The sequence below is a fragment of the Stegastes partitus genome, unplaced genomic scaffold (assembly GCF_000690725.1).
Source record: "Stegastes partitus isolate 25-593 unplaced genomic scaffold, Stegastes_partitus-1.0.2 Scaffold2329, whole genome shotgun sequence".
NCBI lineage: Eukaryota > Metazoa > Chordata > Actinopteri > Pomacentridae > Stegastes > Stegastes partitus.
The window spans coordinates 37726-55326 of record NW_007580060.1 but is presented as its reverse complement, the minus strand read 5'-3'; the positions used below and the strand labels follow the sequence as shown (position 1 = coordinate 55326).

Genomic DNA, 17601 nt, shown 5'->3' with positions numbered 1-17601 from the left:
CTTCACCTTACTGTGTGAAGTGCTGTGAGATGACGTGTTGTGAACTGGCACTATTATTGTGAGTAAAGTGGTTTTATTTGAAGTTTGAATAGTTGTCCTTTGTATTGGGCATCGCACATAAAAGGATTAAATGTCAATGCAGCTGTCACCACCATGGTAACTTGGACTACGGTGAGCTGACAGCACGAGACCACCAACTGTGACTTCATGTTCCTTCAGCGCCCTCCAGTGTTTGCATTGGCATACTACATAACTACATTTAATTCAATTCCTCTGACGTCTGTCCACATTATTGTTTAGGTCTGTACTGGCAGCTTGTGGTAGCAGTGGGTAAAATAAATTAAATGGATTAAAGTTGATTGAATCAGCTTTACTAGTGGTGACTGTTCCGGGGTATGTCTATAAAGCACACGAGCTTGTTGAGTCGAGTGCGTTGCTAAGGAACGTTTGAACGTCCCACTCTGGTCCAATCACTGTTGGACAAAGATGTCACATGCTTTAAACGGACCAATCAGCGAGAGAGCTAGCTTCACTACCTGTTGAAGTTTCCACTCCAGCAGACTTTTTTATGCTAACCTGCTTATTTTGCTTGTTAAACCACAAACGCTGTCCTGCTAATGAACTACATTTTTAGACGCTGAAGAGTTTTTATTGGTTTCTCTTATGGTAAGATGGAGAATTTGTTCATTAATTGCACAGGGACTGAAATGCTGCTGTCAGGTTTTGCTAATAAGCTAAGGCTAATGACAGGCGACTATACTGTATGCTTCTTGCTAAGCTGAGTTGCCTTTTGATTCCACCTGCTATATCCATCTGAAACCAGTTTCTTTATAAATCGTTGCCAGTTCATGTGTTCAAGTCGGAATCTCTAGTTGTGATCATTTGTGTAGATTTCAGAAACCTAACTGAGTTATATTTTAATGCAGAAACTGATTCTGTAAGTGTATTCCGTTGTTTTTTGGTTGTGGTTTTTCATAAATATATGACAGAATATTCTTCTTCAGGAAGATCAAATACGTTAAAGCATACAAATGCAATTAAACTTAAACATTTTTCAGCCATACTTACTGGTTTTGCCTGTCAGATTCTAAGCATTAATCTTTAGCCCCTTTTAACGAAACAGGAATTGCACCATTATCTGAGCAGATGCAACCCCAGTACTACTAAATATATTGAAATGCAATAATAACTTCATAACCACCTCATAGGAAAACGGTCAAAACTTAGGCAATCAAATGATACTCAAATTTCCTGTATTTTATGTGGAATTCTTTTCCTTGTGCTCGCACACATTCCTGACTGTTCTTTTCCTCATCACTCATATCTTCAGCTTAAAAACCATTTTCTGTTATAAGTTTTGATGTGGACGCCTGCATTGATTGGTTGTAATCATTCACTGTTTCACAGAGGAAAGCAATGAGAACCCGATCAGGTTCTCCTCCAATTCATGTGCACGTCAATGACACCACACCTGTACATGTACATGTGAAGAGCCAGGGAACAAATCCTGTCAGGACATCCAAGGTTAGAGACCAGCTTTGTTTGCCAGTAATGTGTTTCAATTTTAGTGTTTTCAGTGATTTTTGTTGTGAATGTAAAGTACTTTTAAAGTTGTGTGTCTCCTTGATGTTATCTTTTTTTTTTTCTTATTTCTTGCTTATGAGTTTTGAAATCTCATTCTGCTCGTTTTATTTATAGTGGAGCTGTTTGTCAAAGAGAAAAAGTCCAAATTCTCTGATCCCAGCTACTTAAATGTGAATACAGTGTGTTTTTTTCCCTGAATATCTGAACTGAATCTAAACTGAATATCTTTGGAAAATTTGTCATATTTTCATCAGTTTCATCAGTTTTCTGGCATTTTATAGACCAAACAACAAATCATTTATTCAAGGAAATAATGGACTGGTCACCCATTCAAATAGTCGTCGGTTTCAGTCGTAATTCTTAGGACATTAAGGGTTTAATTTATTCATAGTGTAGCTATTCTGCAGCATAAAAAGGCCTGACACACAGCAATGACATGCTGCTGTACACAAAATGTGTTTAAAAGGGGAAAACCAAAGACGACAGAGGAAATCTTCGTCCAACAGCTAAGGTCAAAACGTCTGTGCCATGGAAACCACCAGGAAAGACCTCAACACGGGATGCATCATACAAGTGGGAGGTAACATGTCATAAAGGAAAATTATGCCCCATTCCCATCCTCTGCCGATTTAAAAAAAAAAAACAGTTTTTGCCTCAGAAATGTGAAAGAATTAATCAAGTTAAGGATGTAGTGCTACTGAGAGTGTGTTTTGCACCAAGGGACCGACGCACTGTCTTGAGATTATCCCACCACTGCCTGAAACGGAACCTGAGCAGTCCCAGTCTGCCCTGCGATTGGCTGACCTTACGTCAGAGGAAGAGGAAGGCTTACACGGACGAATCAGCCAGTATGAGAGGAAGATTGACAGCTTACTGACTGAAGTAAGCTCTCTGAAAAATGAGGTTAGTTTCTCCCCTTTTTTCACTTTGGACTTAGCTTGTCTCCGTCTCACAAATCCCACTCTTTATCAGGCCACTATTAGACCAAAAGCCACAGGCAGGTTTGACATATATTGTTATACTTATTAGATCATTTGGCTTATGTTTTTATTATTATTTCAAATAATGTATCCCAATGTGTGATTTTGTGACACTTTCAGTGTCACATACCCGTCTAAGTGGAGTGGAGTGGTAACCCAGACAGCGAAAACACACAAATGAAGTCTCAAATGAGGGATCGAGCAAGATTTTGTTGCAGTATGTGAAACTGAGTGTGGCTGTATATGAGTACAAAAGCTGACAAATATATAGTGAAACCAAGTCATGTATGAAATCTAAAAATGGGTTTGTTGTCTGTTTGTTTGTGTGTCTGTTCACGTGTACATTTGCACATATGCACTATATATTTTCAGGTGGAACTGCGAAAGAAGGAACAGCTGCTAGAGCGCCAGTCAGAGCAACTGTGTGTTTCCCAGCGGGTGATCGCCGAGCAGGAGGAGGAGCTGGCTGAGGTGACCAAGGAGCTGGAAGAGACAGAGCGGGAGAACACACGATTACGCCAGTCCATGGAAAAGATGCTGGAGGAGACAGACTGTAACAGGCAAATATGATATCAAACTATTTCATAGTGTTGTACACGAGAAACACCCTCTCTTGGGAAATAGCTTAGACTTTAGCTGCATAACGTGCAGTTTAAAGGACAAATGACTATTTTACAGCTACATCTGCTGTTAGCTTATCATGAATAGATGGATAGAGTCAACATAATTTGGCAAATTACACAAGCTTACTATTAGATTTTGCCTATAGTGATTGAGTGAAGCACCAAGCTGTTGGCCTGTGAGAAGGGACATGAGGAGATTTATACCCGGTGAAACTGTTGTTGTTGTTGTTGCAAGTGCACAAACAGCAGCCAGATTTTTGTGTATTTGTCAGTAAATATCAGCTCATTGTCACTGAGTCAAGCATTCTTGCTACATATTGCTTTACATGTTTGCCACTGTTAGAATTCTTGGCCAGTTGGATGTGAGCCAACTGATCCTAGTTTGAGACACCAAGTGAACGCAGCACTGATCTTTAAGTCAGACGTAGTGGTAAGTGTAGATTGAGGAATTTGGATTTAGAAAGTACTGTCACCTTTCAACTAGAAGGTGTTCTTGTTCTTGTGTAGAGTTTGCATGTTCTCCCTGTGCCTGCATGGTTTTTCACCGGGTGTCCCAAAACATGCTGAGGTTAATTGGTGATTCTAAATCGGTGTGAATGTGAGTGTGCTTGGTTGTTTGTGTCTCTCTCTTGCCCTGTTATGAACTGGTGACCCATCCAGGATGTATCGTGCTTTCACCCTGAGTCAGCTGGGAGAGACTCCAGCCCCCCGGACCCTGCAGAGGATAAATCAGTGTATAGATGATGGATGGATGGAAATTCAGAATGTCCGTCTGGTTTTCGTTTCTGTGTCGGTGTCTCAGAGTCACATAGAGGAAATCCTGTATTAAAAATGATCAGACATAATTTCTGTTCAAAGGCATTTTGTTTGTGTCTTGTCTTTGCAGACTAGACAGAGACAGCATGCAACAGGACAGAGATGCTCTGCTCAGGAAACTGATGGAGGCTGAGGTGGACGGAGCAGCAGCTGCCAAGCAGGTGTCAGACCTGCGAGAGTCTGTGTCCAAACTGTGCAGTGTTGGTAGTGCTGTGAGTATTAACTCAGCATAGTTCTATTTCTGTGCCCTCTAAGATTCAGTGCACTTTAGAAACATGTGAACTTTAAAAAACATGTTGCTTTTTAATTAACGTTATACAGTGTTATATGATGCAATTCAGTGATTTGTCTGTACTCAGACCTTTGTTCTTCTATCTCCTTCTGTGTCCCGGTAAAGAAGCTGTCTGGCACCGAGTCTTTACTCTTGGCCCGTCAGAAAGAGCTGTTGCTTCAGAAACTGGAGACATTTGAGGCCACAAACCGAACACTGAGGCACCTTCTCAGAGAGCAGCATGGATTGCAGGTACTGTGTGTGATACATTATCAAAACACTGCGTTCATCTTCACCACCAGGGTATGCAACAGGGAATCAGATGTTGAGCTGTATACGAGGTGTGTCAGAAAAGTTCCAGGACTGGTGTCACAAAAGATATATTTCAAACCCAAACTACGAGTTTTCCCCTTCAGGCGATCAACCAGCATGTCTACAAAGAGATCCAGCATTTGCTTCATTCAGTGAGCGAAAAAAGAGGCAGGACAAGTCGTGGCTGCTTCACCATGACAACGCGCCTGCTCACAACGCCCTGAGCATCCGACAGTTCCTGGTTGAGAAGAACATCGCCGTGCTGGAGCAACCTCCCTACTCATCCCACCTGGCTCTGTGGGGATTTTTTCCTCTTCCCCAAGCTCAAGGAGGTCATCAGGGGGACCCGTTTAGAAGACGTGGACGACATCAAGATGGCTGTGACGACAGAGCTGCGGAGGAAGAATCCTTCCAGGAGTGCATGGCGGCGTGACAGAGAAGGCGGTTAGACTCCAGGGGGATTACTTTGAAGGGGAAAACTTGTAGTTTGTAGTTAGGATTTAAATATGTCTTTTCTGACACACCTCGTACAGGAATCACTGTAGCCTTCAGATGCACAGTGCTCCCTGCTGAACTTGCTTTGTATGGTTTCTGTAATCAGCCCACTTTGTCTCATATTTGAATGTCATTGTGTCATTCGAGGCAGACATTTTCTCAACATTACAGTTAAATTATTTGGAGAGAGAGGGATCCTTTGGTTAACAAAAACGTCACATAAACTGTTGCTCAAGCCAAGTTCGGAGCAAACTGTGGAATCTGCATAAACGCCTTCATAAATATGGCCCTTAATGTTTAGGTTGAAACTTTTAGATAAACTGTCAAGATCAGTCCTGCTATAGGGAAGAGTGGTGTGGACACAGTCGTTTATCCTACATTGAATTGAGAGGATTGCTAAGATTGAATAGATGGTAGAGATATACCTGTGATAATATTGTCTCATTATAGCGTGGCATAGCCCCGGCCATAAGTAACTGGACAGTTCCACATTTACTATTCTTCAGGTGCATTGCTTCAGCACATTCAATTTGAAATAAAACACTAGATAAAACACTGACAGGAGAAATTGCCTTTTAACAAACTGAATAGTCATATTCATATTTCTTATTTTGTGGAAAGTGCTTTGAATTTAATGAGATAACCCACAAAAACATACCAAAAGCTTTCTGTTTTTGAATCTTCATTTGTTGACCTGAAAACGTTTTGGAGAGCCTTCTTGATAAACTTCATCACCATTCATCACCATGAGAATGATTTTCTGTTTGTCTCCAATGCTTGTCCTATCTGGGCTACAGTCTCATTTGTCATTTCCTATTTTTCCTGTGACCTCCTGCTTTTTCAGAATGAACTGAACTGTTTATTTTGGCAATCCAACCACCTCTGACTGATTCTCTTTAGTCTTATTGGGACCTTCTTCACTTGCATGGTCACCTCTTTACCCTTATTGAGAGACAATTCCACTTCAGTCTAACTCTTGGTCATCTCTGAGCCACATCTTAGCTACACTGCAGCCCAAGAAACCTTTAGTAAGCAGTGTGTCCAGTTACTTTGGAAGCTTTGTAATTTAGGCGCTATGTATGAAAAAAGAAATCTTCATCATTGTTCTTTCTATAGTGATCTATTCAAATTCATTCATTCAAATGGAATACTTTAATGTAATATCCATTATTTTATTTCAAATGTAATGGCTGAAGAACAGAAATGGTCTGGACTCTGTCATATTGCCTGTCCTCTGTGTCTTAATAGCTTCTCAGCAGTAGTAAATAGTAAATGTTTGCTAAGCAAAGGGACTAACTTTCATGTGTGTTGGTGGACTGGATTCAAGCAGATGGAGTCAATCCGACTGTCAGAGCAAAAGGACACTTTGCTGAAGAGACTGTCACAGACAGAGACAGAAAATGCTGTGAGTTTACAAAATCTGCTTCATTTCATTTTATTCTACTCACAGAGTAGCTGATGCTGATAACGGCTTGTGTTTTTCAAATCTTCATGTTCTGTATACTGTGTATGAAATATAGAGTGCCGTGAAAAAGTATTTGCCCTCTTCTCAAATTCTTATTTTTTTGTCTATTTTCCCCACTTTAATGTTTAAGATCACCAAACAAATGTAAATATCAGATAAAGATAACCCAAATTAACACAAAATGCAGTTTTTAAATGATGATTTTATTTATTAAGGAAAAAACTATTCAAAGCTACCTGGCCCTGGGTGAAAAAGTAATTGCCCCCTAAACCTAATAACTGGTTGGGCCACCCTCAGCAGCAACATGAAGCAACAAGATGAAGCTTCATTTTGTCAGACAGGTTCTATTTAAGTGATTTCTTGATTCAGCAGGCTTGGGTGTAGTCAGTGAAATTGAATTTAGCTTTCCAAAAAATGTGATTAGCCACAGTTAATTCATGATTTAACAATTATTTTTTTCACATAGAGCCAGGTAGGTTTGAGTAATTTTTTCCTTAATAGATAAAATCATTATTTAAAAACTGCATTTTGTGTTTACTTTGTTCATCTTTGTCTACCATTTAAATTTGTTTGATGGTCTTAAACATTTAAGTGGGGGACATATTCAAAAAAATAAGAATTCGAGAAAGGGGCAAATACTTTTTCATGGCTCTGTAATGTCTCTTGTAAAGCTTGCCTTGTCTTTCCATTTACAGCATCTTGTGGTGAAACTTCAAGAGAAGGACAGAGAAGTTAATCAACTCTCCAAACTTTTAGATAATGAGAAGGTATTGTCAGCACAGCTGTTGCTATTTGTGATGCCTTGTATTGTAAAAATGACTGTCAATGTGTGGCATCAAAAATACAGCAGTATCTCACTGAAAAGTTAAAACTTTTAGTTGTGTAGGTCCAAGGCCAATACATAGGTGTTACTCATGTTAATTCTGTTGGGTTTTGGAATGCAGGACAACGCCAAGAGTGCAGCAGATTTATCCAAGAGTCTGGAGTCAACAAGAGCTCATTTACAAGGACAGCACCGCAGCAAAGAAGCTGAGAACAACCGGCTTACTGTGCAGATAAAGGTTTGTCATCGGATCTGTCTGTCCTAGCAAACGCCATCATGAGTAATTATCAGTATGCATGTTATGTTGTATATTATACAACGCATGTTATTAAAGCTTGTGTATTTGAATGATATACTGGTTAACAAAACATTTGAGTGATTTTGCAGTTAAGGTTACTGCTCTCAGATGGTTTTTGTCAGTGTGTCTGCATGTGTAAAGCTAACTATCTTGACACTCTATATACAAATGAAGAGCACAAACGGTGAACCCAGCTGTAATCCTTGTTTTTGTCTTTGCAACGGGTTCAGAACCTGCAACGAGCAGCCAGCCAGCAGAAAGTGGAGATGGAGCATCTGACCGAGCAGCTGACAACACTGAAGCAGCAGGCCACCGCAGATCGAGAGGCTTTGAAAAGAGCCACTCGAGCCCAGAAACATCGAGCTGAGCGCAGTGAGGACACAGCAGGCCAGCTAAGCGTCCAGCTTCTGAACATGGTATGCATAGAGCAGGAGTCTTGTCAGTCAGAGATGTACCCACTAGTAACATCCACACTATTTTTTTTTTCCAGTTAATAGCAGCGTGTCTGTGCTGGTGTCTGAATTAAGCACAAACAATCTGTGATGATAAAAATCTTTTTTTACATCTTTGAACAGGAGAAGCAGGTGGCAAATGCCCTGTCAGCAGCTGAGACTTGGCAAAGTCGCTATGCACAAGAAGTTAAAGACAAGAGTCAATTGGAAATCAAACTGTCGCTGTTAAACAGGTAATTGCAACTGCATAATGTATCCAGCTGCAGACAAGTAGAAGCATCTGTGGTGATGAGAGTCAGGCACTGTGAAGATAATGGCACACAGGGAAGTGCAAGCTCTGGTGACAGATTGGAAAATGATATATTCACCATAAAAGCATTTTATTTGCTTTTTGGGAGGTTTTTAAACGTGAAACTCTCAACAGAGTTGCAAAAACTGACATCCTATTAAATAGTGCTCTGTCACCATTATTGGTACAATCACGTAGTATGAAGTTTGGGCACATATCTCGTGTCTAGCGTTCATCGGATATGTATTAGTGTGTATGAGAGGAAATATGGGGCTCAGTACAAAAAAAAAAACAGTTTTCTTAGTCTACCTGGACGAACTTTAAACTTGACGATGCACTTGTCAAATCTTGTGTGAAGACCCTGAAGCGGCTGTAAGAGTGACAACATTTTCCTGGCAAGAAATAGACAAGCTGCTGTGTCAAAACATGCTAAAAACATCTAAAAATGATTCTTAAACATTATGCAGATACAAGCCAGGCCAATGCAATTGATATGGCCCAATATCAGAAATAACAACTTTACCTTGAGGGGCTTTACAAACTGTCAAGCATTTGACAGCTACTGTCCTTAGGCCTCGAAAAAACTTGGAAAGAAATAAGGAAAATAAATTAAGCCAGAAACATGTCGCCACTAGCATCCTATCTCAAAGTAACTGTCCCTTGTAAATTGCAGGTAGATGATCCTGGTCTACAGTCCTCTCCCATGCTCATGCAGGGGTCACAAGTATGGTGCTTCTCTTGATGAGTTAAAAGTGTCCAAATTACTGTGAGAGAAGATGATATCAAGTTGCAAGTTGCAGCTTCCGTGTTGCAAATTTCATGAACCTTGTGGCCTTCAAGCCACATGAACTCCTTACCATGATGAAGACATAAAAAAGAAAACACAGTCTGCACAAACACATCAGGCAAAAGTCAAGCACACCTTTATTCAGATAGCTGAGGGAAACAAACAGCAGCAGAGAGATGGGTCAACAAGCACACAAGGGAGAGAGAGGACATGTGGACAGAATATTAATTTTGAATTAAGCTTTATTCTACGTATTTATTTTGTGGTTTGTCTACTGCAGTGCTAAATTTAAACCCTTAATCCACTGTTTTTTTTGTTTTGTTTTGTTTTGTTTTTAAAGAGGTGTTTTGTTGGTATAAATGACAATATGATACCTTTATCATTTCAACAGCCGTATAGCAGAACTGACCGAGCAGCTGCAGAGTACTGAGGACAAAGGCAGAGCAGAGAGAGAAGTGCTGATAGATCACCTGCATGGACTGACCACAGAAAGCACAGCTGCCAAACTGGAGAATCAGTCCCTCAAGGTGAAACAGCTAGCAGTCCACAGAAAGCCTAAATATTACCCTGACTTGCCCTGATTAGAATTTCTACATCTCTATTATGCTTTGGTGTCTTAGATAATGGTATTCCTATTCCCATTTGTATTCCTGATAGACTTACAGTGACTTTTATTACATTAGGAGAGTGGACTGTCCTGTTAATTTAATAAGTGGTGAAGCATTAGTTAATGTTGTATGGTCCTCTTAGGCTACAGCATCTGCAGTGGAAGAGAAGCTGACCTTGTCTCAGTCAGAGCTCCAGCAGGTCAAAGCTTCCATCAAACAATATGAAAGTCTGCTGGACAGCTACAAGGTGCAGGTGTGTGACGCTGCTGCAAATTTCTCTCTCAGTTCTGACACCAAGGATACCACATTATCTGACTGTTGTAGTATAGCGTGGGGCACTGTTGATGTCAATGAAAAGTCTGAACCCAGTTTTCCCTCTGTGAACCAAATCCGCACAGGTTGGAAAAACCCGAGCCGAGGCAGATGAGTACTGTGCTCGACTGGCTCAAGCGGAGCAGGAGGCCCAGGTGGTGAGGGGGGAGCTGGAGCAGGAGATAGAGGAGGTTCGCAGGGAGCTTCTGGGCCGACTGGCAGAGCTGGAGCCTCTTCCTGAAGCCTTGCAGCGCACCCAGCTGCTGCTGCAGGAGGCTCAGGACAGGGAGCGCAGCCAGGAAAGGCGCAGCATGGAGCTCAGCACAACCCTGACTGATCTCCGCATGAAGGTCAAGTTAGAACAACAGAGTAATGACTGAGAATAGGATGGATAGACAAAAGCAGAAACCCATCGAAAAGACTGACTTTCATATTGGATTTTACATTATGATATGAATGCAGAGTCAGATTTGTCTGGTTATTTGCAGGATGCTAATTGTACAAGAGAAAATGCATGAACATGAGTAGCACACAGACTCAGAGAAAAATATCTTCACACATGTTTATCTGTCACACCAGGAAGATTGAGATCACATATCATGATCCTCAGTACTTTTTGTTTGACAGCTTTTTCTGTTCAGTTGATGAGTTCAAACGTTTTAAAAATGTCTCAATAATCTTGTTAGACCACCTTTATGTGCGTTTAGTGTTAGTTATAACCATTAAAATGAAGCCAAATTCTTGATGCAGGACGCGTCTTCTGTTGTTTCAGGTGGAGACTCAGGGCAGCCAAATGGAGCTTCTTAGACAGAAGAACAAGGTGCTGCTGGACGAGAACAGACAGCTTCAGCAGCGAATGGAGAGTTTGGAAAGGTCAGCTACCCTTTCTGCTACTTCACTGGCTTTGACACTGTCCAGACTATAAAGCAAATATTTAACATAATGGCCAACATGAACTCACAGTATTTATTCCTAGCTCTTGCTGTTACACTTTCTCATTTTGTGGTAAAACCCTTTATTGTGTATTATGCTATATAAATACATGTTTGTCAGACTTCAAACAGCTCCCACTGGAGACACAAAAGACATAAAGTAACCTTTGTATATATGCAGTAACACTCCCCAACAGCTGGAAACACAATTTGATGTGTAAAAGTGGGGGAGATTCCCTTTAATTCTAACCTCTCCCTGTTGTCACTGTTGGTTCTTATGTCACCCTTAGAAAACTGGAGGAGGCTGGCAGTCAGAACAGTGACCTGCTGGCTGTTGTTGCCAAACGGGAAGAAACGATCCATGGCAATCAACTCCGTCTGGAAGAAAAAACAAGGGAATGTTCACTGCTGAGCCAAAAGCTGGAGGAGGCTTTAGATGATGCTCGCCAACAGGTCTGAAGGAATCAACTCAACCCTCAACTCAACTCATTTTTATTTATATAGCACTTTATACCCAACACAGTTAATCCCAAGCCCAACAGTAGCAAGAAGTCACCATGAAACCACTTGGTCACACACTGCACATACACACAGCACAGACCAACTGGTAATAAGAAGTGTGTGGCTAAAGAATACAGTAAAAGAATGACAGGGCAGCAGTCAAAAGGGATGCTCTCTCACTCATTTTAGTAAAAACCTCTGCAATGACACAGTCAGCTGATGCAAAGTTCTTTTGCAAAAAATGCTGTGCCGTCTGGTGACACAGTGGAATCTACGGCGATTGTGTTTTTGTAATTCTGCGCTTCTTTGTGTATGACTGTGTAATTATAAGTGTTTTCATGTCTTGAAGTGCACTTTGTTAGAGATACACAGTACTATGCAAAGGTTTTAGGGAACAGAAGTCAGAAATATTTATTAGACTTCTGGGTCTTCTTGTGCCTGAAAATAGTTTCTTAAGTATTTGGCAGTGACATAATTTTTGGTGATTTTACCTCTTTCCATCACCTCATGTATGTATGGCTGCCAATGGAACTGGATTGTTGGTGGTTATTAATGATGTGACTGCTGATGGAAGTAGCAGGATCAATTCTGCTGCAGAACTGATATGATGATGCTTCACAGCACAGATGGATGATGACCCAATACATGACTGTGAAAGCTTCCCAAGAGCTTATTTAAGTGCTACAACGACGGCAGCTGGACTTTACACCACTTACGAAGCCTTTTGGGATGAAAGGCAAAACTTCTTCCACAAACTCAAGCAAGTTCAGCTGCTCTTGTTTTAGCACTTAGATATTCCATGATCTCAAATTCTAGATGACTGAGAATGTATGCAGAACTTAAAAGGCAAAGCAAAGGACTGTTCTCACACCGCAGTGTCACGCACCTGACACCCAAATGAGCTCCATTTCACTTACTGAAGACAAAACTGAGGGCAGAAAGTAAACCCATAAAGTAGCAGCAACCAAAGGTGGCAGCAGTAAATACCTGGCAAAGCATCTCAAGGGAGGAACCTCAGCATGTGGTGATTCTCTTTGGTTCCTGACTTCAGCTAATCAATGACTGCAAAGGATCTGCATCTAAATATTAAAAATGTTCCTTACTTTTAGAATTTTGTTCGATTGACCAATTACTTTTGAGCCATTGATAAAGGAACAGTCTAAAAAATTGCCTGTTATTCCTAAACCGTTTTACCATACAAGATATTTGTTAAAGCCCTTGAATTAAAGCTGAGAGTCTACACTTACACCTAAACATTTCAAATCTACTGTTTTGGGGTACAGTAGCAAGATTACAAAAAAATTGTGTCACTGTCCAAATAGTTTTGGACCTGACTGTATGTTTGGGCTTATTAATCAGATGATCAGATGTAACCCTGTGGTATTACCTGATGGATAAAAAAATCAAAGCATCTAAAGTGACTCATCTCTGTAGTGCTATGTTTCACTAACATCCATTAATTAAATCCAATGTGACAAATTTATCTCTAGATGTCAGAGACCAGAGAACGTGCAGCAACCAAAGAGCGCTCCATCCAGTCTAAGATGTTGGACCTGGAGACCCAACTTAGCAAGACTACCTCAGAAATCAACCAACTGAGACGCAGCAAAGAGGAGGTAAAGGCTTCCGGTAATGGTTGACTCAAATTTTATTTGTACAACTTGTCAGCAAGTCTGTACAATATGTATTTATAATACTCAGGTGGAGAGGCGATACCAGAGCCGACATCAGGACTTGAAGGATCGCCTAGAGCAGTCAGACAGCACCAACCGAAGCCTGCAGAACTACGTCCAGTTTCTCAAAGCCTCTTATGCCAATGTATTTGGAGATGTAGCTCTCAGTAGCACACTGCGGGCCCCCTCACCCATCTGAGAGCACATATTCCACTGGATTAAAAAGTGAAATTCTGATTTTTTTTTGCAATCATAATATCGAATTTAAAAATGCCTTGATGACATAGAGGAGGTAATATATAGTAATATTCTGTGGCATGCTGTTTACCGTGCTTCCTGCCACTCATACAGCTCCTTGTTGTTGTCTAATGGACACTAAGAATCTAATTTTTTAACTCTCTAAACCTCAAGCAGTTTTTGGCTGTTCTGCTCCAGTCACATTTTTACTCATTGTGGGCTCATTTCTCACTACATTATAAAGTCCTGCACCTCACGGAAAACTGCACAGCCATGGCTACAAGTAGAGAGAACTCAGAAAAAGTAGTTTGTGCACAATAGCAAACTTACAAGGCCATAAATCATAAAACAGGAATCAACATATTCAGAATTTTCCAACTGACCACAGGTGATAGCAACACTGAGAAAAAGGTGTTCCATGTGTTTTTTTGTTGTTTTTTTGTAACTATTTACATATTTACAGCTTCTATAAATGTTTTTCAGACTGCTCTGTGCATTCAGTTAAATTCAGTTCAGTTTTATTCATACAGTGCCAATTGACAGCATAGTATGTTATCTCATAGTACTTTATATACTAAGGTAAAGACCTTGTGAATTTTAAAAAGGGAACAGAGAACCCAACAGTCCATAGTTGTCTTTGGATTCCGTCTGAACAAGCAGTCAGCGACGGTCGTGTTTCAACATCTACAGTCAAGCCACCAGAAGGACAAATAGCGGACCGATGCATTAACTCTGCTCTGCTCTCCACTCGTCTCTACTCCAGTCTAACCCATTCTGCTCTCTTGTCGACATCAAGTCCAGAGAGATCTTTCACCATGCTGAATGCATCTTCCAACAACACACTGGCAACTTGCTCCCCTGTGTATTGTTTTTGAGCCATACTGCAGTTATTATTTTTATTGATAAAGTGTGTTTTATTTTCCTTTCATTGAGACATTTCTGGAGTTCTGTAACATTCCATCAAGAAAATTCACCAAATCTAAGCTTTAAATCCTGATTATAAACAAAAATTGTCTACTCAACTGTGTAATCACAGCCTGCAGTTAATCTCATATTTTGAATGTTGGTCTCTCACAGCTTCTCAGTTGTGCCGAGGAGCACAGAATTTTTAGTGTTTTACAGGATCTATTGCAAATTTTTTGATTTTATTTATTTATTTTTTTAAACGATACGTAGAATGAAGTGATTTTGTTGGTTAAACCTTGGTTCATTTTCCTGATGGAAACCACACAGGGTTTGTTTAAAGGACTGTTGGAAAGTGGAAAATATTTTGTTTCATCTTCTTTTCTGACTGATACGTACTGTAATTAGGGCCAGTTTTAAAGGTAACACCCATTGCAAACCTGCTGGCAGACTTTGGGGTTCAGAGGGTTAAAAGGTGAAATAATCACATGACAACTGTACTTGCAGCATCTTTATATTAACAAGACAAGGCATTTGTTGAAGTGCTTGTCGATAAATTGATGATCACATTCAACAATACCTTTACACGGATTCAATAAATCAGATGCTTAAATCTGCTAAATCCATTCCTAACACATTGTGATACTTCACAATACAGAGAAGAGGCACAAATTCACAATGCATCAAGCATAAAATAATTTATGAAAATCATATTAACTTAGCGAGGTGATAAAGGATGTGTAATAAAAATGTGCTTGTGTTAGGAAATGCTCATTTGGCACTTTGCAACATACAAACTAATTTGGTTGTTTACTACCAGTCTGCATGGATACATGTCAGCATAACAAAACATGACTTTTTTTTATATTATGTACAGGGAGACATGTTCCCCCACTGTTTACATGAACTGCACTAAGTATCATCCTTGTTATAGCCCTTGTCTTCTTGATGCTATGTTTTCTGTTCCTCGTTCTCCCATTTTATTGTAATGTTGAAAACTGAACAAACATTGCTGGGATTCAAAAACAAAGCATTGTCTAGTCTTGAAGACATTTTGTAGCTTTTTCTTTTCTTTTTACAGTATTTGCTCTGGTTTATTGGGAATTTGTTGGTTGATCTTAAAGGACGGCATCAGCACAAAATCCTTGTGTATTTCCAGTTTTTACAAGAGCAACTGTTTCTCTCAGCAGCTTTGCAGATTGAATGTTGTCTTAGAAACCCTTTATTTAATAAGGAAGGCTGTTTGCATTTTATATGCCAAAAATATAAAGAAGGTTTTTTTTTTTCAACCTTAGCTTGTCATGACAGTCCTAATGTTATCAGGAAAACAAACAGAATTGCACTGCATTTGTACTGCTATATACTAAAATGATTCACTTGTTTTTCAAATTTATACAACTTTATAGTCAAACCATCTACAAGAACCATGAAGAACCTAAATGTAACTATGCTTGTTGTTGATATGGAGCTGAAAACATTGGTGCTATCACTGTCCTTTGGCTGGTTCAAGGCAGTGTGTGTGTCAAAATGATAATTTTGGGGTTTACAGTTACACATGTTACTTGATTAGAATCACTATATTTGTGTTGTCTTTTGTCATAACTGTTTCATAGAGTGTATTTAATAATGGAGTGATTTGTAAGTACATGTAGCATTAAAACAAAAATAAAATGTTTTTTTCACCTCATTCAAACTGATTAGGTTGATTAGATTTCTTTTAATTAATGGTTTCAGTTGAAATCAGAGCACAGCTGTTAAAGATGGCAATATGAATGCATCTACCAATATGCAACAGCTCATGAACAGAGGTTTCCTGTCTGCTCAGTCCTTGTGGGAGTCAGCTGATGGAGATGCTGCTGCATATTGCCACAGCCAACAGAAGTGTTTTAGAGGGAGGTTGTGTAAAGGCTGTAATGCTTTTTATTCATGGATGAACACAGACTTAATAGCTCAGTGTTCACACAGTGATAAATGCATTCTCAGTCAACTGTATGGCCTAGAATAGGTACACAGTGGCCTAGTTTAATAACACTCAGCCCTGTATTGCGGTGCACTAATTTCGTTTGGTTTGATCAATTATGTGCATGAGCAGCAAACAGCAAGTTGTCTGTCCTAGTTTTCCAGCTTGTTGCCTTACAAAGCATATACAGCACTAAACAGGTTTATTTCAACATTTGTAAACGTAGTCTAAAAGCCAGTCCACAATCTTTCAGCTCTGCCATAACCACTGTTAGTGCTAAAAGGGATACAGATATGGTCATTTGAACTGAAGTACCGTCGGGCAGCGTTTCGGCTCTTTTCGGTACACGTCGGGTCTTTCCGTACAGCTGCAGAAAATTACGTCACATTTGGTTAAAAAAACAGCCGTCCCATAAAGCAGCCCCCATCCTCCGTCGTCGACTCGCCTGGACAACCACCACTTCTTAAGCTCTTTCGTAAACACACCAGGTACGAAAAATTACTCTATTTTTTTTCGAGCTGGTCGTTCAAACAGAAATTAAAAACATGGTGCAGACCGGGCTTTCATAGCTGTCCTGTAATTCATTCACTTTAGTGATCCTCGGCTTCTACGCATTCGCTAGCAGGGTGGCTAATGTCAACCAGTTGCAATAATTGCCATTGTTGAATGATATTTACAACATTGTGATTCAAATAAAGCAAATGACTTCAGACGAGCCTTGCCAGTTTGCCTCTTAAGCGGTCTGAAGAACAGATATCATATCAAGGTTAGCATTAGCCACCCTACCGATTCACATTAGCTTTCATTGACACCTTAGATCTGCGTTGGATTTAAACAAAACGGTTGATTTAAACATGCACGAGTCGATAATTTTTATGTTAGATACGTGGCACGTGTTCTGGCTGGAAACTGGTTATTCAGTTTATATATTCACGTTCGCAAATGCAGACCAGGGCTTTGCAATGAGCTGCTGTCAGCTAGCTAGCTAGCTAGTCCGTTAGCTTCTAGCGTAATGTTGCAGAATCTTAAGCAAATCTGCTTCCTAAATATTCTCGGAAATAGGCCTCCAGGCTCAGGTCATCCTCTCGGTGTTATCAGTGAATTAGTCAAATTCCACCGGAATTAAACGGTTGTGTAGGCGGCTACATTAGCTTGTCGGCCATGACTGAAGCAGCAGCCGCCGCCCAGCCCCGTTGGCTGCCGGAGGACATTGGCCCTCAGCTGTCACTCCCTGCATTTATTTACATGCAGATATTGTGACAGTTAACAATTTACATGTG

The 17601-nt window shown here is 40.2% G+C and overlaps 2 protein-coding genes across 7 annotated transcripts in view; both read left to right on the top strand.

Annotated features, from left to right (window-relative positions):
* The first annotated feature begins 607 nt into the window (after positions 1 to 607).
* On the top strand, positions 608 to 14540 carry odf2a (outer dense fiber of sperm tails 2a). Its single transcript, XM_008304814.1, has 19 exons — positions 608 to 666; positions 1408 to 1524; positions 2051 to 2164; positions 2305 to 2487; positions 2937 to 3124; positions 4074 to 4215; positions 4401 to 4526; positions 6409 to 6486; positions 7242 to 7313; positions 7491 to 7607; positions 7898 to 8083; positions 8243 to 8352; positions 9587 to 9722; positions 9946 to 10056; positions 10202 to 10465; positions 10888 to 10988; positions 11338 to 11500; positions 13039 to 13164; positions 13250 to 14540. Exons 1-19 carry the CDS (start codon positions 664 to 666, stop codon positions 13418 to 13420), a joined length of 2508 nt encoding a protein of 835 aa, XP_008303036.1. The 5' UTR covers positions 608 to 663; the 3' UTR covers positions 13421 to 14540.
* Positions 14541 to 16730: 2190 nt separating this feature from the next.
* sptan1 (spectrin alpha, non-erythrocytic 1) overlaps positions 16731 to 17601 on the top strand; it is a 37427-nt gene continuing 36556 nt past the window's right edge. For all 6 annotated transcript variants that reach the window (XM_008304820.1, XM_008304822.1, XM_008304817.1 and 3 more), the window contains exon 1: positions 16731 to 16809. The gene's annotated coding sequence lies outside the window, so the exon portion shown is untranslated. The remainder of the gene's footprint in view (positions 16810 to 17601) is intronic.